The following is a 20785-nucleotide window of genomic DNA, read 5'->3' on the forward strand; positions in this document are numbered from 1 at the left end:
GGAGCAGTAGGTTAAATGGGGTATTCAGGTGAAACGCATTAGTCATTTCCTATAGTTGGAATGGTCGTAATGTTTATTTTGAGACATGGATTTTTGGCCGGAAAAAATAAAAAATTGACCCAGTGCGCCTCGAGACACGTGTCGAAACAATATTTCCCATCTACTCGGCCAAGTATGTTATTTCTGCATCGCCCAACGAATGTAGTAGGTAATACTTTTCAACGACTTAAAAAAGTGGCTTTTGGACGAAAATAATAAAAACTATTTTTACCACTGTGTATTATGTATGTTGTTTAAGAGTCGGGAAAATATAATTTCACATATCAATGAAATATTATTGAAATGTCATTGTAATAATTAATCAGTGAATATTGATTATATTAAAACCACAGTAAAAGGCACCAATATAAGTTGTACAACTAATTTTTTTTCCTGAAATTCTACAAAGATAGTACGTGACGGTTTATAAGTTTAGAACGTGTCGAGCGTGATGTAGTCACGCGTAGGCTTGTATGTAACGCTGAAATAAAAATCGTGTATCGTCTATATAAACGCGTGACTTGATTTTGATATGCTTACTCGTTGTCTGATTTCATTTAAATAGCGAATGATCCGGATATTACGTGGAAATAATGGCGATGAATTTTTATGATAAGTACCTAGCTGAGAACACTATTCTAATTTTCTATGATTAATAGTAAAAAATATAATGTCGAACATATTAGAATAATATTAGTGCACAAATTGAATCGTCAATTTTATTTTCAAATTATCTATAGGTACCTAAAACATTATTAGGATTATCATATTTTACTAAAATTAAAATTTATAGTATCTTTATTATGTCTAAATATATCTAGCCTAAGCTTTCAGTGTATAGCTATAAGGCGTTTTAATAAATACAGTGACAACCCTCTATAACGAATTTGAAGGGACCATGTGATTTCTTACGTTATTTAAAATTTTCGTAATAGAGTAATTAATAGGTTTTAAATAAAACCAACAATTATAAGTTAATTTTATGTTATTTACGTAATATAGAGTTTTCGTTATAAACAGTTTTCACTGTATTTTAATAAAACTGATAATTTATCAGTGATAAATAACAAAGTTAAAGGGAAACTTCTGAAAAATAAAAAATACATACCCCATGTCTAAATCAAGCTATAAAACATGAAACACAGTATCTTTAACACATTTCATACTGATTAATATGATATTAATACGCATTAGTGACGTAGATATTAAAACGATTTTGTGATTGATCTTACTTAACTAATTAAATATAATTCAAATATTTTATTATTTCTAATTAATATATAAATAGAAAAAGTTAGTTTTTGACACAACATTTTGAATTACCAAAAAAATGTTTTATGGTGTCTCAACTATGAATGACTCAAAAAAAAATGTATTTATTTTAAGTTAATTTTATACGTAATATCATTAGAACGTGACAAAAACATGTGTTGATAATTTATTGTTGTAAATAAACTGAACAAATTATAATAATTCAACAAATATAGTATATATACAATATACATGATATATAAATTCAATAATCTCTGCGGGAGGGGGGGGGGATGCGTGAAATTGGCGCCGTGCGATTCCCGTTTGGGTACATTTAACCTTTTTTGTGACTCGTATTTGCGTACAAATGTACAACTCAATTGCGAACACGAATTTTTAATACCTGCGATAAATGACCAAAAACGTAGAACTCGTTTGCGTACATCTAAACTATAACAAAAATCTTCTAAAACCCAAAACTACTAACAAAAAATATATCGTTTAAGATTTAAGTATTTCTCACTTAGAACTTAGGACTGTCTGAATGCAGCAGACGTGATTAACATTTTTTTTTAAAATTAATATTAAATTATATTTGTTATGTTCATATTTACAATTTATAATTAGTATATATAATTAATTATAATGCAATGCTTCTTTAATAAAACTAATTTATCGCTATAATATTTTATGACGATTTGTTTTAAATATTCCAATCGATTTATAGATTTGTTACATGATTATCAGAACTCAGAAAAACGTGTGTCCAAAAACTTATGTGACTACCTACTTGTATCTTATCGAAATTTGTACTACAAGTTACAATATAAGTCTAATTTTATAGTTGCACGCATTGAATTGTCAATTTTCAGGTAAAAATTGTCTACTTTGTACAAACGAGTATCTCGATTAGCGTGACAGCACGCCGAACAGAGTATTATAGTACGAGTAGTATCATACATCGCCGCCGTTATTTCCGAAACTGAAGAAAAGTAATGACTATTGATGCAAGTATGCGACCCTGGTACTTCGATCCCATATTCCGATTATTCCGATCGTATAACATTACGCCACTTGACTCTCCGGATTAAAAAAAACCCAAATGTAGTTTTTCATATAAGTTGTTCAACTTTAATACGAAAGCATGCCGCGGCATGTGTACCGCCTTTTTAATTTTAAATGGACTTCGCACCCAATTACATTATATGATAAGTATGTAGTAGTAATAGTTAAAACCATTGTACGTATTTATAATTTTTTTTGCAAAAATTCAGCTTGACGATACCGTAGCATCTAGAGAAAATTTGGAATAATCTCGGAAATGCTTCCGCCACCAAACTCAACAAAATGTAAAGTTTAAGGTGAAATGGCCATCAGAAAGTGTCAACACTTTCTATAACTACCTGCAATCAGCTACTCAAACCATGTCCAATCACATGAGTAAACCGTTAAATAAACTATAGGTAATCACTTTCAATTTCCATGTATGGTAATGAAAACGGAAAAGACACGCTTTTCAAAGCAAAGCAGCTAGCGATCGATACGCCTTCCCTCAAACGGCTCAAACATCAACCGTTCAACAACTACATAAGAATCAAAGACCAGGAGACATTACCAATATACCAAGCTACCGGTACCTGAGTATATCCAGAACCGACTAAGAGCTAGGTGACAAGAGTCGAAGATCGACGATCTCATCAACAAACCACGAGCCAACGGCGAACTACCAATTCGTGATCAGTATACGAGTGGCCAAGACCGCTGAACCAACGACATCTAGCAGTGAACTGCAGCCGCCTTAATAGTATGGCCGGAACGCCCGGAACTTCAAGAGTCCGCGCTACACGTCGACGGAGCATCTCACATGCCATGGCAACCATAGAGCGGCGATATCGGATCAGCAACCGGACTTAAGCTGTCTTAGATTCAGCAGAGAGCTGAGGCTGACCTAGGCAGCCAGACGGTGCCGAGTGATGCAAATAGCAGTGCGAAACCGATTGAGGTACCAGGGCCTAGATGGAAAATTCTACGTGGCACTCGGACACCAAAGCCCGTACGTATGCTGCGGCGAGGTTAATAAAGATTAATAATTAAAAGTTAAATATTTAATAAATAATATTAAATAAATATTAAATAATATTTAAATAATTAATAATTAATATTTTAATTTTTTAAATAATATTAAATATTTATTTAATCTAATAGGTTAATTGCGTAACTTAACTGCACCGCACCAATGATGCCGCTGAAGAGCCGACGTATCAGGAGGTCAGCCCATGCTCGCAGTGCACGGACGAATGTTCAGCTGAAAGCTAAGATGCCAGTGATGGTGCACCGTCTGCCGTATCCCGACTTACACCCTTCCCCCACCACCCTCCAGGACTTTTGTCTGAGTTGTGCCGACCCGAGTCTAGCCTATAGATAGTAGCTGCTTCTTCGAGTCACGCACTACCAATAGACAATTCCGTCCTCGACACTTTGTAATACATGGATTAAATATAAATAATAATAAATAATAAAAATAAATAATAAATAATCAATAATATAAATAATCAATGCTTTGTACATAATCACTCCGATACTAAAAATTCCCTATAATATTGTTACTAGGACAGTGCGTAATGACGGTCGAGCACGAACTCTCACGACGGCAGTCCGCTTAGTATATGCAAGCCCGGCAGTTATATCCGTGAATCTCATTGCCCACCCTTACCTAATTGTTTATATATATATATATATTATTTGTGTAAAATATAACTCAACATGATACCAATATTCAATATTTATTATTACGAGGACGCCGGTCTGTTGCGACCGGCACCGTCTCAAGATCAAATCTCGAAGTTTTACGTCTGGGATCACGTCCGCTCGACCAAGTACCATCACGTGGTGGCTGCTATGGAATGAGTGGTGCTGGAACCCTACAACACAAATAAGTGATGTTATTATATCTCCCCCCCCCCCTCTAGCAAGATATTCAAAGCGCTAAAACGACGCTCAACTGAGCGATTTTTTTAGTCCGAAAAACTTCAATTAAAAAATCGTTGAGCGTGTGACGCGTGAAATGCAATTTATTCCTGATTTGTTCCTATTATAAGTATCGAACACCAGACTGACCAACCCAGTAACCCACTATACATTATTTGATAGTAATATTTATTAGCAGAAATATAGTTCACGGGTACACATGGTACACAGGTATACACACTAACACACAATACGTTTGACGCGTGCTTATATGACTGGCGTCTGGTGCCGCGGCCGCCGTCGTAACCGTTTTCCGTGAGGAAGCTCTAGGCCGTTAAACCGCTTATTACAATAATGTACGCCGGGCATATAATATTACTTCCTTTTTCCCGCATGGTCGGACGTCCCCAGCGACCGATCACGAGGTTCACATTAATTTTTATGTGTAATATTTTTGCAAAAAACACAAATATGGAGTGAGGTCCGCCGAGTTGCAGCCACGGCGGTTACTGTGTCGGTGAACAAAAGGATGAGTGAAATTATTATTGCTCGGTGAGTTGACCGTTAAAAATTTCTCCCGAAATGCGAGAATGTAAAAAAAATAAATTTTTATGTTTCCAATGTAGGTTTATATATAATAAATTTAATACTGCGTTCAATCCAATGAAGGTGATACACTTGTCATTTGTGAACATATCTTAACGTTATACGCGTTATAGTACCTACTTATAAATATTATAATAAATGACGTGTGTATGTATAATAAACATCATACTGTAGTACCTAACATTTGATTTGTTTAATAGCCAACTCACATGACCACAAATGAACAGAACATCTACTGATGGTTGACGAGTGCGTAATGAATGAAATGGATTTATATGAATATAATATGATCTCAGTTGACTTTATAGTCTAGGCGCTAGACTCTAGGGTATTGTTTCGATAATGCTATGAAGACGACGATGGATTGACAGTCAGTATAATATGTTCAGAATGCAAAGTAACGTTCTATGACACATTTATGCATGTATGGAAGTGTGAGTATTTCAGTATTTTTTCAATAATATATTTTGAAATACGAAAACAAGACTACGAAGTTCATATGCGTATGAATAGCGCCGTGAACGTATAGTTCCTGCAGATACATTGAATATGCTCAGGCCGATGCTATTGGTGGCGGGTGGATTGATCAAAAATGCTCATAGGTTAACAATGTAATAATAATAATATGATAAACAATAATGTACCGGATTATGTAATATGCCGTCATAGTTTTAGATTTTATTAAAAGTGTACGGACTAGAAACAAATACTCATAACTGCGCATAACGCCATACGGTCGGACAAGAGAGACAAACGGTTGTTGTCGTTGTCGTTGTCGTTGTCGTTGTTGTTGGTGTCGTTGTTGTTGTTGTTGTTGTCGTCGTCGTCGTCGTCGTCGCTGCTGCTGTTGCTGTTGTTGTTGTTGCTGTTTTAAGGCAGATAATAGCAGCCGCAGTCCCACACTTTTAATTGAAGGCAACCAGACAAAATAAAGTAATGTGTATCTACGTAATAGGTTATGTACAGTGTTCGATAGTAACTGCATAAGTCGCCCCTAATCGCTTTCTCCGAGGCCCACCCACTATAATATAGGCAGTAAGGGCGAAAACCATATATAGAGAGTGGTATCGGCGGAATGGTAATTCGGTCACATTACGATTCTGCAGTACCACTTCTTCAACCCACGTTATTATTATTATTATTTTGCCATCGTTATCATCACTGATGTCTAGCCGCTCGCCGAGTATCGTCAATATCCCGAGACCGCGTCACACGACACCTCTTTTCATACAATTTTGAAGTGATGAGATATGACCAGTGGTCCACAACTGATTACCATATTATCAACATCTGTACCAACTTACTATGCGTCGTATAAAAACACCATTGTTTCTTAATGTTTTCTAAAAATTATTTTATAATTGTATTAAACGTTGTACCTAGATATACCTATAGGTAGAATAATATTATTTACACTAGTTTTCTTACTTTTCTAGTAAAAGGTAAATATTCTACAATATGATCATTGATCATGAAATTATACCTAAACAAAAAGTAGTTACAGTTGAAAAAGATCCCGATGCTTTCAAATTGAGCATCCACTGGTTGGTTAAGTCATTGTCATTGGGAATCAACAATTTCTATAGATTGTTAAAAATCGCAGTAATATCAGATATAAGTATGTTTATATAACCTGTTTGAACATGGGCTGTCTGGCCGCATGGCCCGAGTGTATAGACGAATCTCTATTATATTATTATTAATAGCCACGTAATATATAGTTAAACATATTAATGACTAAAAATGTCTTAGACGTTACAAATTATAATAATTGCTAGAAAAAAACTTTCTAGGAGACAGTGTTTAATTTATGAACATTTTCAAGAAAATAAAAATATGTATTACGGAGTTAAATAAAAACAATTTTTAATTCAATTAGCTAACTAGATAATTTAACATTTGCCTTCTATTTTCTTATACTAAGTAGTTGATTACACGCTTATAGATATCATACCAAACAAAACTAATATCTTTAAAGAGTGTTCATTACTTGTATAGAAATAAAATTATAATATCGATAGGCGTTGAATAAATTCATAGATTTTCATTGTCTGATTTGCAAATTCAATCAGTAACAAGGACTAAAATCTTTACTTAATCACATTTACTATTAAATATCTAATTCTCTAATTATGTACAAATATTATTGAAGTTGTTTAATGACTAACAAAAATAGTTTTATCCAAGTGTAGGTAGATTTTTTTTGTTTCTTCTGCAACTTATACCAAATTTAATATAGTTTGTTTACTGTACCTTTGTTTCTATATGAATTTGTAAAATCCAAATAAAACCTTGATAAAGCAATGAATACTTCCTTGCTCAAATGTATATATTATATATATAAATACATACGTGATATTGTGTGTGCCTACTGATAAATTAATTAGCATCACATATTCACATTCAACACAACGTCACAAATCACAATTTATAATTTTATGATCTTTTAGGATAGCCATCATAAGTAAACTATTAAAATTATTCAATAATTATCTCATACAAAAATGCATATTAGGTTTTCATGTAGAATATTAATTTATTAATAATTGACTATCAGCTTAAATTCTTTAATACAACATAACATTATAATATATGTAGTTAATAAATGTATATTCAAACATATAGGTACAGTATGATTACTAAACATTATTAATCATACAACAGTAATTAATAGACAACATAGGACGAATATTATTTCTATACATTTAAATTACATAGTAAGTTTATATATTATTAACATTAGTATATAAACGAAAAATCAAGAAAAATTATAAATATTTATTGTGTTTAATAAGAATAATTTATTGGTCTTAAATGCTCATTTGTATTTTATATAATAAAATAAAAAATAAAACTGTTTTTATAATTATTTAAGATAAGTATTTATTTAAAAAAGAATGAATTTTTAAAAAATTAAAATTGAACAAAACCAAGCAGTTATAGAGCTATTAAAATGTTAATTTAAATATGGCTACAAAGGCACCCGTACAAACCAGACAGAGGAAAAGTTTAAAATTAAACAAAGAAACATATATAAAATAAATAAATCATGCAGCAAAAAAAAAAAAAAATGAACCTTTGTTTGAATTACGGTCTATTTAAGTTTTATGTAATCAGAAAAATATAGAAGCTGCATCCCTAAACAAATACTGTGATACATGTAGAATGTATATGCATACATACCTAAGCAATGATACTAAAAATAAAAGTTTTAAGTTATAACCCTTACTTTAATCAATAGCAAGCTAATTTAAACGTATATATAATTATACAAAGTATATCACCGAGTTAATTAATAACTGTCAATAAGTTTTTGCTTATGAATAATTTTAAATATTATTTCAGTAATATAAACCTATATGTACATTTTAATATATTTTTAAGTATTTAGTAAATTAGATTATTTTGACATACAGCACCTATTCTTAAACGGTCTCAATTCATAGGCCTAATTTGTTTCAATATTTTAAAAATCGAATTGTGATTATCTATTATTTGTATAGTTAAATCTTATAAATGCAAAAAAATTATTATGCAAATGATAATCATACTATGACTTCCACCAATCACTTGGTTTTTTAGTGGACCCATATCGTTCAAGTTGCACTCAAATAAATCACATCGCGTGATGATCGCCGTTTATAGGAGGATGATGCTGATAGATAAGTGTAATATGTATCGTACAAAATAATGTGACTGAGTGGTATAATGTATCAAAACAAACACAGTGAAACACTGTAAATATATTTATTCTATTTACTACTAAATAATACATTGAACTATTTAGTGTAACATTTAGAAAAACTGAAAGACGATTTAAGTTTAGTCCTAACTCTCGGTGAAGACCATTTTCCATTTTGATTATTTGTAAATGCCATTTCTTTAGCTGACACTCCTTCGTCTACTTCATCTTCTTCAGTTTTAATTTCCATTTTCTGAAAAACAATATTATTGCGTTAAAAAATTTAGTGTCATAGATATAACAACTCTTTCATACCTGTATGATTAGACGGAGAAATGTTTGTTGGTTTTCAAGTGAACTAGTGATCGTTTTCAATCGATCTTTCACTTTTCCAATCTCATCCTCCAAGTGATTTTCATTATTTTCTAATACCATTTCGATTGCTGTTAATATTAATAAAACACGAAAAATAGAATGATAAGTTTTATTTATTTATAAATAAACAAATTAAGCTGCGTTTACACTATACCGCAGTAATAATAAAATATTAAAAATACGTTATCTATCGAACGTATCTCAAGTTTAAAGTTTGCTCGCCAGTGTGAACGCAGCAATACAAATCGAAAACATGAACAAATTAACAGCCGCGAGCGACTAACCGTAAACCTGAGCGGAGCAGCTGAAATTATGATTGTTGGAAGGCTTACCGTCATCAGAGAACGGGTTACAAAACCATTTTCGCAAGATAAAATCCAAAAAGCCCATTTTTGTTTTTCTTTCGTTTGGATACTCGATCTGTTCCGCTTTATCGATCTTTTCCAACAGCACGTGTGGCAACTTACGTTCTAGTTCTGTATGTAACACGACCTTGAACAAAACAATCAAATTATAGGTTGAACGAAGGTTTATTGGTTTTTTATTTTCAATGTAACGTAACTTTATAAAACTATTATAAATTAGTAAAAATATATATTATGTAAATAAAATATAAATTATATTTATAAATGATATGAGCAACGATCAAAAATTATATAGTTCGATGCTCAAGACCAATACTTATACAATATGCGAATATAGGTAGCAGAAGTAATCGTAACGAGGCTCGAGAGCCGGCGAGCCGCATGTGGCTTTTGACACCATAAGCTTATTGAAAAATGTATTAATACCTATAAAAAGAACTTTTCAATAGTAAAATCTCATTCCTTAATATGTACCTGAACAATAATGTTCTATATGTGGTGTAAAAAATAAATATTCCTTTATTTGTTATAAAAATAAAAATTTGTCTTCTTGGGCTCCCAAAATTAAGGTTAATAATTCTATAGTCTATAGTATATCAAATGCTAAGCCAGGATCTTTTGAAAGGTTTTTATTTCGAGAAGGTTATACGTACATTATGCACGTATTTTTACATCAAGTTCAAGCGACAAGCATATAGAGATTGCATTTTAACAGAACTGTAGTGACATCCTGTGGAGTAAGTGTGTCACCGTTTTCCGCCGAAGTGACTCTAGACCGTTAGGTATCACTGTGTCCGTTTTACACCAAAATAAATTAATATGTTACTTTAGATATTTGTTGAAAACAAAAATCGAATCGTAGTCATTACTATATATACGCGCATCACTTTATTTCTTATAGTCGTATAATGTTTATATTAATATTATAATAGTATAATATCATTTACCCGTGTATTTTCCTTTCCAAACACATACACTATTAGCTGTATTTATAATCGACACACAGCGTAGGTAAGTTTTAAAATATTTTTTAAACTTATGACTAAAACAATATAACGACAATATACTATATAAAAATTAAATACTAATAACTGACCCGGCAAATGTTGTATTGCCCTTGAAGAATTTTTATTATTATTTGTTATTTTTATTTTTCTGGTGGCACCTAACCAAAACTAAGTTACTATACTTTATTTATGTATTATAAATACATTAAATTATAAAATAAAATAAAAAGACAAAAATTGAAGTTTATTAATAATAGCATACAAATTGTACCTACTAAACAAAATGGAGATTTTTTCAACATACTTGAATTTAGTTCAAAAAATTATTCTTAGTGAAAGTGAATTGAATTCGTATTCTATTCGTTTCATAATATTGTTTTAATTCTATAATATTTCATAGAGTTTTTGATTTATTCACACTTGAAATTTTACGATAAACACTGGTAAGTATTAATTTACCAAATTCTAAATTCACATAAATATTAATAGTGCGTTTTATAAACGATAGATAAAAATAAAAAATAAAATATTCTTAAAAATTTGTGGCTCGTGTTAATCAATTAGTTGCCCTAGTCCATAATTTAAAAATGGAACGTTCTTTTATTTGAATAGTAGTTTTTAAATTTTTAATCTATATTGTAAACACACGGTTATCAGATGGGCACTGCGGTATACGCTGGAAAATTTACGGGTAAAATTATATTTTATATATTACCTATATATCATATCATGTAGCAGAGGTGGTGAACCTTTTTCGAGTCATGTGCCAAAATTTTGTAATCGAAGTTTTGAAAGAAAATCATGTGTTGGTAAATATATGTTCAATGATCATATAAAAATAAATAAACAGTTCTTTTAGAACGATGCGGTTTTTAAAAAAGTTCTCTAAAATAATTTTACTATCAGTTATATATTTTGTTTGGTACCTAATATCAGATGTTTTAATCTTCATCCAAAAATTTATTATTCCTCAGATTTTATTTGACATTTTTGAAAATAAACTTACACATACTATGTAGGTCAGCACGAATTCAAATTCATTTTTATCCAAGTACAAAATGTTATGTCTAGAAGCAGTGAGTTTTAAGCTTTTATATAATTTATTACTTAATATTTTAGAAATAATAAATAATTTTGTTTACTTTTTATTTTTTTTGTTTTCGTCTCCAAATGCAAGATTAGACAACGCAATAAAAATATTTTTTCGTGCCATGTGATTTGACCAGCGTGCCAAAAGTAGTAGGTACGCTTAACATAATAAGGTTGCCACCCTTGTGATGTAGACTGTATACAGTGAGATGCGATGAGGTGTGTAGGAAAATCATAACTATTACAAATTAATGGGTTTAAGTTCAGGGTTTCTCAAAAAATATCTAAATAATATTATAGTTATTTATTTCTGCGGAAATATTAATGTAACTTTTGTTGAATAATAGACACTGTTGTAGCGATGGTCACTTCGGGAGAAAACAGAGACCCCCAGGGGCGATGGAAGAGTTGCCCCCAATCGGATTTTTTCGCATGAAACATCTAATGCGGCAGAAGAGACAGGCACACACAAATTATTTTAGTTGAAAAATCTATTTTGAAATGCGTAGATTCTGGAATCAACAATAGCAATGGTCGGAAACAATAATATTTTCTACAGAATTGCTTTTCACTCAATTTAATAATTTATTATAAAAATGTAGGAATTTACCTATTATACATTTAAAGAATGTAAATCTTTATAAAGCTAGGTAATTGTAATTAAGTCGTAAAATTATGACCATGTACGCAGTGAAATGTAAGAAGAATTGTAATTTTATCTTACCTGCATCGCTAGTCTTTTAAGTTGTGCATTTCTTCTGACAGATTCTATATCGCCAACAGCCAAACCAATAAGTAGATTCATTAGAAGAATAGGCATGAGAACCATAAATACGCCAAGCATCAAAAACACGGGCACTGGATATGGTATTGTTCTAGCTTTGCCATTTTGTTCGTTGTCTTCGTCATACAAAGGTTGTATGTAAGTTCCAAGTAAATCTATTTCACCCAACATCATTGCGAAAGTCCGTAATAATGACATTGGTATCGTACTGAATGATAGATGATTACCCTAACAAATATTTAAAAGGTATGTATGTAAGGAAATTTCTTAAAAAATAAAATACTATTCACCTGATTTACATGCAGAAATATGGTGAAACTTACTGACATTTTAAATGTATAAACTTACCCTTGATAACAAAATGTAAAACGCTAAACCAAAAGCAGCAATTAATATGGAAAATAAGAGCAGTACTTTGATCAAAGTTTGTAAGATTTCGAGAAACATAACAACGTATATTCCTACCTGATCGAATCTAATAAAAAACAAACAAATACATTATTTATCATTTAATTACTTGAAATAATAGGCAGTGAACTATATTTATTATTAGAATGCGTCTAATTTTTGGAAATGTCCGTCAATTTCACTTATGAAATGATCATTTTATCATTGAGAATTTTTAAATGCCCTTTGTTATATTTAGATTTACCTCTGTAAGTTAAGAAGTAATGTGAACCAGCTAAGGAATACAGTTATGCTTGCAAAAGATATTTGATATTCAGGAAAAAAATTTGTTAATATCGGTGTAATCATAGCTATAGCTGAAAAATATAACAATATCGCCACAACGTTGGTGGGATCCAATAGGTAAGGCCAACCCTGCTGATAAAATTGAATCCCTTCTCGTACACTGTTCATGAATACATAAATGACAATCATAACTGCCACTGTTTTCAGTGTAGCTATATTTGTCTACAAAATAATGAAAAAAATTAATTTAATATTAAACAATCAAATTATATAAATACGTACCGTGGTATCGACAGTTAATAAAGCATTACTAGTTTCATTAGATTTAGATTGTGTCATTTGATTGTAGACCATTAATTGAGATGAAAATAAAGTTACAAATATCAAAAATATCGTGTAGAACAATAAATGCGCAAGATGAAAATATTTTCCATATGTATTCCATTTCATTTGTAAGTACTTTTGACTTAATGGATGTGCTAAGAGTTCAACTCTACCATGGTTGACCATCGCCTGATTATAAAATAAAAATTTCAAACACAATCAAAATATTATATTATATTTTTATAATTTATAATTATAACATACGTTCAAGGCAGGCAGTGGAGTGGGTTTTAATGTTCCAGTCGCCCCATGTTTTTGAACCGCTGGACATTGAAGACATGAGAATGAATACTTTATCTAAAATAAGATATACATTTTTCAAAATCGGCAAAATTTTCTAATTTAATATTACCTACATAAAATTGTTTGGAATCTTTTTTACAATTGGCCTTTGTAATGCATTTATCTTGTACTGCTTCAAAAACGCGTGGCATAGACGCAATCAACGCCAATGTAACACAAGGATGTCTATCTGACTTCAATGACATTATTTCTTCAGCTCTGTAACAAAAACACAATTTTAGCTTTACCAAAAAAAAAAAAAAAAAAATGAAAGACATATTGTACATATATTAATAATTTACCGTGAATCATGAGTAACCATCGATAATGCAGCTTCGGGAAACTTATAGTAAATTGCGTAATCAATTGCACTCAAATCTAAGGAGTTGAATAACAATTTACAGTTCATATACAATAACAATGTTATAGCATTTGGTTTATTCTCCATAGTAGCTAAATGCAAAGCCGTATTTTTATCCTTATCGCATTGATCTAATAGATGTGAGTGCACGGAATGTAATAGTTCTATTGTTTGTGTATGACCACTCATAGCAGCCAAATGAAGGGGATTGCGACCTTTATGATCGCGATGCAGTAAAGCTCCTCTGTTCAAAAATAATTGAACTACTTTTGTATGACCTGGTGAAAAGATATGTTAAATTGTTATACGATGTTAAAAATGATATACCAACTTTAAATTCTAAAATAAAATAAAATTGAAAATTACCTTGTTGAGATGCTATATGTAATGGCGTAAGTCCCTCGCCATCCGATTCGTTTATAATAAAAGCACCCTTTTCTGAGTTCAATAATCTTTTGACAATATTATATCTTCCATATCTAGCACCAAAATGCAAAGGGCTCTCACCATTGTAATTTTTTATATTCACACATGCACCTAACCGAATTAAGCTTTCCAAGCTTCGTATATGTCCACCTCTACTTGCGTAATGCAAAGGTGAACATCCAGTATTATCTTTTTCGTTTAATAACATTTCTAAAGCTCCTTGATGGTTAGCCTATAAAATAAACCATAATTACTGTATTATAAAAATAAATCAAATATCAATAGCACAACATTTTTTAAGTATCATAATATGATCATAAATCGGAATAATACAAATATTTTGAAATTATTCTACATTTTGAATCTTACGATGATTTTTACAACTTTATTACATACTATTATTTATTTAAAAATAATATTAAACAATAATAATACAGTGAACCCTCCCTTAAGGGACACCTCTAAATAGGTACCTAACAACTACTGTTCCATACGATAATTTTATTTATTTTAGTTATAAGAAATAGCACAAATAATAAATAAAGCTAAATATTACTAGAAATTGATCTACACTGAGATATTATATATATTATGTTTATGAACCAAAATATTATTTAAAAATAATAATCATGTGGTAATTATTAAATAGGTATTGTGGACTTGTAATAAGACTAACACGTATTATACACCATACACATTATGTAAAACTGAGTTCCGACGATAGATCTAAACCTCTTATCTGATACTTCATTTAATAATTAATAGTGCCTTGTTCTTAAACAAATATTAATTAATAAATAACACACTGATTATAGTTAGGTACTGAATACGTGTAGTGGCGCCAAAGGTAATTAAAACTGAGTCACTGTGGTATTGTTCTTACCATTCATTCGCATAAATTTCCCTGTATTCTTCAACAGGGTCCTAACATAAATATACTTCCTATATCTATTCCTACCACCCACTATATACGAGACATAGCAGCTATTAAAGCTACCTATGAGATATATTGTGTCCACATGACCTACATATGAAGTTAAGCGCAACTTAAGCAGTTTAACCTATAGGATATAAAATATTAAGAATATTATATATACTCATATATTGTTTATATGTAAAAAAATAGTTTAAATGATTATAATTTCACAATATGAAATTATATAATTACTATTCTCATTTCTTCTAACATTCAAAACAATTGTTATTCGTATTTATGAATACAATTACAGACCATAGCAAAGGAATTTGTATGAAAAGAAGTCAAGCATCAAAATCTGATAACATTATAAGGAAGACTAACTACAAATATTTTTTGTTAGAAATAAAATGCTTAACTAAAGATTATTACTAGTATATTTTACATTAAACACAGTAAAATATCTTTTTAAATAGCCCTAAATGATGAAATTATAAAATGCCCCTCGATCTCGCAATTATAATAGCTAAAAGAATATTTATTTTTTTTCATACCTAATTATTAAGTTATTAAATTTACTCACGTGGTACTTTAAGATTGATTTTAATTTATTGTTTAAGCACAATATGATTTAGTAGAATACCAATTAAGTACTTAAATATTATTACTAAAAAAAGTTTAAATAATCTTTTATTTTCACAGTTTTTACTGTTTAATGCATACTCAATTTATACATTCATTGGTATGTAATTATTATGTATTTATTTTACAATGGTGTAAGTTTTTTGTTGCGTATTTAAAAAAAAATCAATAAATATCGATAAAAATATTTTTACCCAGTAAAAAAGTTTGAAAATTTGAATCAAGGTTTCTTATAACTATTTCATAGTAAAATAAAAATAATATAAATCTAAATAATTTATAATTTTTTTTTATGAATATGCTTAGACATAGGATTAAACATTTAAACGAAAAACAATGGTTTTAGTTATTTGGTTATAATTCTAAAAAAAAATTTCATAAGGGTTCGAAACTTGTAGCCTTTTATAAGTACCTATGTTATTATTTTATTCACACAATGGAAATTTCAAGACATTTAAATCAATCTCATGCTATAAAATGAGAATTAAAAATAATAATATTATGCTAAAGAATTATACTATAATTTTATACATTATAGTATGCTACAAAAGTACTTTAACATGCACATATTCATAAAAAGTCGGTATTGTATATGAAGAGCGGTTATCTACTTCCCTCTTTTTTTTATGAATCAAATGCTATATTTAATTTTGTATGGATTTAATTTTTTTTTTTTAATTGCCTAATTGAATTGTATTTATATTGATTTATTTACGTGAATGGTTTTTAATTTACTATCTTATGATGATAAAATTACCATAGTAATCTCGTGAGCAAATTCGTCAAGTCTTCCTCCATACATAACTACTAAATGTAAGACATTCCTTTTACTGGAATCTTTAACTTGAATGTCAGCGCCCAATCGAATTAAACTTGCAACTGTCCTCCATCCCGACCTGCTGGCAGCTAACAACAATGGGGATCTACTTTCTTTATCCAAAGCGTTTATGTCAGCTCCCTAAAAATATTCTGATATGCACTATATATTACAAAAAATAAAAGTACGTGAAATGTGTTTTTACCTCTTCTATAAGGTATTGTACGATTTCAGATCGGTCAAACATAGCAGCACAATGAAGTGGTGTCATTTTCTGTACATCGCAAGAACATAAACACTGGGCCTTTTCGTCAGGCTGCAAACCAAACATTAGCTTGACTATGTCAATGGCTCCTTGAGCACAAGCCAAATGAACTGGAGTGGACAAATCATATTGTTGCGTTGAAATCTTAGCTCCAGACTTCAAACATAATTCCACAGCCTAAAATGATCAAAAGTTGTCAAATTTTCGTTTTACATTAAAATTAAATACAAATTTCATTTAAAATAGCATTATTAATATTTTAATATCTGATAAGTACTATTTATAATAACCTATACTATAATATAACCTATTTTCATCCAATGCTTTATGTAATAGTTATTACTGTAAAATGTAAATGTTACCAATTGCTTCATAAATGTTTAAATTATCAACAAACTGAATAAACCGATTCAATAAAGCTAATGAATTGAAATGCAGAAATTCAGAAGAAATAAGTAAACTAAAAGTCAAGTTTTTGAAAAGATAATATTATTAGCTTTTATTATTGGTTAATTAATTATTTTTATTTAGTTTTGTTACTTGAAATTATAAGCTTCGATCAACTGATTAATTTTTCAGGCTTATAATTATCATTAATAATGGTATTCAATAGATATTAAGTTAGGTAACTCTACTAAAAATATATTATAAACACAAGTAATTTTACTTAGTTTGAAATTAATTTGTAGATCATTAAAAAAACAGTATGTATAATATAGTATACAATATAGTTATCTGATTAAAATTAAGTGTATTCAAGTTTAGTTTATATCTCAATATAATTCTATAGTATATTTTAAGTCTTAAATTAAAAACAAGAATTTTATTGTTGTTATTTTTATGAGTAGATAATTGAATTCAGTGGTCTGTAGTTGGTCTTTTAATACACACAAATATTCCAAATTCAAACACTCCGTATTATCACATAATACTAGCTGTGTACAACAAACAAAATCCCTTTGTGAAATTTAACCCCAATCCTTCAACTTGATATTTTACACCAATTCACTTACTTTCCAATCATTGGTTTTGTATTTATTTACCTTAAAATCTCCACTGTGTACTGCAGAATGAAGCGGCACATTTCCCTCGGCGTCGAAAAACGATATCATTTGATGTCTTGAATTGCCTCTGCTCTCAGCCCATTGCAAAAGTACTTCCATCGTTCTGGATGCTGCATTCTTTGCTGCTTCATGAATTGGGTAATATCCATTGTGGCAGGGTTGTCTATTATCAGCACCCAGGTCTCGCATCTATAATTATTGAATACCATACATTAATATAATTAGAAAAAGTAGCACCAGCAGAAAATAAGCGCCCTTTATACTTGAACTTTTACATTAGGTATTAATAATATTCATGATAATTCGATGAACAATTATCATCATCGTTGTTATTTTATATTATTATCACATGCTATATAATATACTTATTCAAAATATTTATCATAGTTATTACATTCTTAAGTCAAGTATAATGACTCGTTATATTACATATTCTTAGTTTTGTAAAAAAATATACTGTGCGTTAACAAATATGAAATATATGCATATTATAATATTATAGATTAAATTTGTTACATAATCGTATTGCAAAGTTAATAGAAAACAATTAATTTGGTGTATATGTATACCTATGACAGCGTGGTGTGAAAGTAAACAAAAAATGAATGACTATGAACCATGAACAACTTATTTGTAAACTTATCAATAAAAAAAATGGATCTCGGGAAAATCTGGATGTTATAAAAATATTATATTAGTCAAAGGTTTTGTTGCGTAAAGGACGCTCATATATAGTATCCGAAACAAATTATAGTCAAACCTTTATCGGAAAAATATTGCACCGTTTCTTATTATATTTAGTATATTTCCACATCAAGCACATTTTGAATATTGAACATAAGAAACTGAAACTAATCCCATAGGTTCACAATTTATATTGATGTTATTAAAATATGTTAATGATTACAATATGTATGTGTGTGTGTATGATGTTTACCAAACACTACGAAATTTAATATATAACGTTTTGCTCACGTTAAGAAATTACCTATATGACTTTCGATTTGGTATAGTATCTTCGTCAACGGAAAATATTAATTTTGAATCTCCGAAACTTGTAACCTGAAATGTGTCCGGTAAATAATTTTCGTTTAATGCACTACGGGATCAATAAGCATTTAATATTATTTATCAAATATCTATTTGAAAATAAACATTTAGTTTTTAACGCTGGAATTGTAAACTAATTATAAAACTTCTTGTAATACACAATTTGTTCACAATCTCATATTTTCACTTATACATACCTATATATCTAACGGTATAGTGATATAGCTACTATGGAAGCAACAAGGGGTCAGCCATTGACACTAATATAATATTTTATTAATCATCTATTGTCATACTATGTATGGTCTTTGTGGTCTGTTCATTTTTAATATATTTGAAAAAAAATATTTTGTTAAAACATGGTTATGAATTATTATGATTGATAGACATTTCATATTAGTCGATAGTCATGCATTCGAAGATATCTAGGTGTTTATAAAACTTCTGAGATACAAAACAGTGATTAAATAAAACTTACAAGACAATATTTTAATAGTAGCTACACCACTAGCTGCATTTTGAACACAATATTATTGAATAGAAAAATATGTTACTCACCAATATACGTGCACATTCATCATTATCGTGTATGGCAGCCAAGTGAAGTGCTGTCCTACCATGTTTGCCACCTTGGCCGATTTCAATCCGATCTTTGAATTTGCACATTACTTGAAGAACGGCTACGCGGTTTAGCTCGACTGCCAAATGTAAAGCCGCTTGTTTTTTATCATTCAATGCACTCGGGTCAGCACCACTTTATAAACGTATACATCACAATGTTTCAGACAAATTAAGTAAGTCATATACAGTAAGTTATAATTAGTTTGTGCATTCGAATATGGTATAAACAACATAAATAAACTTATATACACAAGACACAGAACAATTCAAAATAAAATATTATTATATTATTTTCATAGGATTTTTAATTTATTGACTTAAGTGTATTCCGTTAAAAATATTAATAATAACTACAATAAAGTTTTTATTGCAGTGTATTGTTTAATGTATTAATTTAATAATACAGTTTAATGAAATGACCAAAAAAAATTAGGTATTCCTACTTTTTATATTAGGTTGAGGGCCATTGACAAACGTAATATGTAACACTATTGGATTATATTTTTAATCAGTCATACTTTATAGTAAAGACAGATTAATTTATTATTTGATGTTTGAATATATTAAAAAGATTACTAGTGAGTACAAAAATACTGTAATATTTTTGTAAAATATAATAGAGACTTTTGTAAATGTATATGTTTTGGAGTATACAAAATAATAATAAAAAAATTCTTAACATTTAAGTACCTAACTGTAAACGATATAATGTATTATACAGAAAATTAGTCGATTATGTGTTCAGGAAATCGAGTTCAAATCGTTATGTAAATGCAATTTTTAAACTTAGCAACAAATTGTATTGCATTTATAATAATTGTGGGTAGTGGATTCACAATTGAAGTATTATGTATTTTATAGTTAAATTTAAAAAAATTCAAGATAATATAACATAGGTATAAATAAACATTTTTGATCAGTAAATAATATACGTATTTTAAAAGTTATAATTACATAAATATAAATATATAATAGATCTCCCCCCCCAAAAAAAAAAAAAAAATATATAAATTAAACAGCCTAAAAATAGATTTGTATTTTGAAAAGTATACATTATGTATAAATGAAATAAATAAATCTATAATAAGCGTGATGAAAA

The 20785-nt window shown here is 29.6% G+C and overlaps 1 protein-coding gene and 1 long non-coding RNA gene across 4 annotated transcripts in view; one reads left to right on the forward strand and one right to left on the reverse strand.

Annotated features, from left to right (window-relative positions):
* Window positions 1–2132: 2132 nt before the first annotated feature.
* On the forward strand, window positions 2133–3775 carry LOC149058433 (uncharacterized). Its single transcript, XR_016190444.1, has 3 exons — window positions 2133–2502; window positions 2565–3343; window positions 3496–3775. It is a non-coding gene; the product is annotated as an uncharacterized LOC149058433 (long non-coding RNA).
* Window positions 3776–7660: 3885 nt separating this feature from the next.
* The window catches only part of TrpA1 (Transient receptor potential cation channel A1), a 48780-nt gene continuing 35655 nt past the window's right edge, over window positions 7661–20785 (reverse strand). Inside the window, exons 6-22 of one of the 3 annotated variants that reach the window (XM_089221640.1) lie at window positions 19624–19819; window positions 19004–19077; window positions 18776–18866; window positions 17995–18204; window positions 16892–17128; window positions 16627–16827; window positions 14252–14543; window positions 13827–14163; window positions 13599–13743; window positions 13447–13539; window positions 13141–13371; window positions 12818–13080; window positions 12514–12640; window positions 12106–12393; window positions 9205–9412; window positions 8861–8988; window positions 7661–8798 (exon numbers count right to left, since the gene is read on the reverse strand). In XM_089221640.1, coding sequence (XP_089077766.1) covers window positions 8643–8798; window positions 8861–8988; window positions 9205–9412; window positions 12106–12393; window positions 12514–12640; window positions 12818–13080; window positions 13141–13371; window positions 13447–13539; window positions 13599–13743; window positions 13827–14163; window positions 14252–14543; window positions 16627–16827; window positions 16892–17128; window positions 17995–18204; window positions 18776–18866; window positions 19004–19077; window positions 19624–19819 — 3277 coding nt within the window. In that variant the 3' untranslated portion in view covers window positions 7661–8642. The remainder of the gene's footprint in view (window positions 8799–8860; window positions 8989–9204; window positions 9413–12105; window positions 12394–12513; window positions 12641–12817; window positions 13081–13140; window positions 13372–13446; window positions 13540–13598; window positions 13744–13826; window positions 14164–14251; window positions 14544–16626; window positions 16828–16891; window positions 17129–17994; window positions 18205–18775; window positions 18867–19003; window positions 19078–19623; window positions 19820–20785) is intronic. The other 2 variants (XM_015512731.2, XM_089221641.1) reach the window with 2 other exon arrangements.

This window comes from Diuraphis noxia, unplaced genomic scaffold, assembly GCF_037042655.1.
Source record: "Diuraphis noxia isolate RWA-SAM2 unplaced genomic scaffold, SU_Dnox_SAM2 contig0002, whole genome shotgun sequence".
In the NCBI taxonomy this organism is placed as follows: Eukaryota; Metazoa; Arthropoda; class Insecta; order Hemiptera; family Aphididae; genus Diuraphis; species Diuraphis noxia.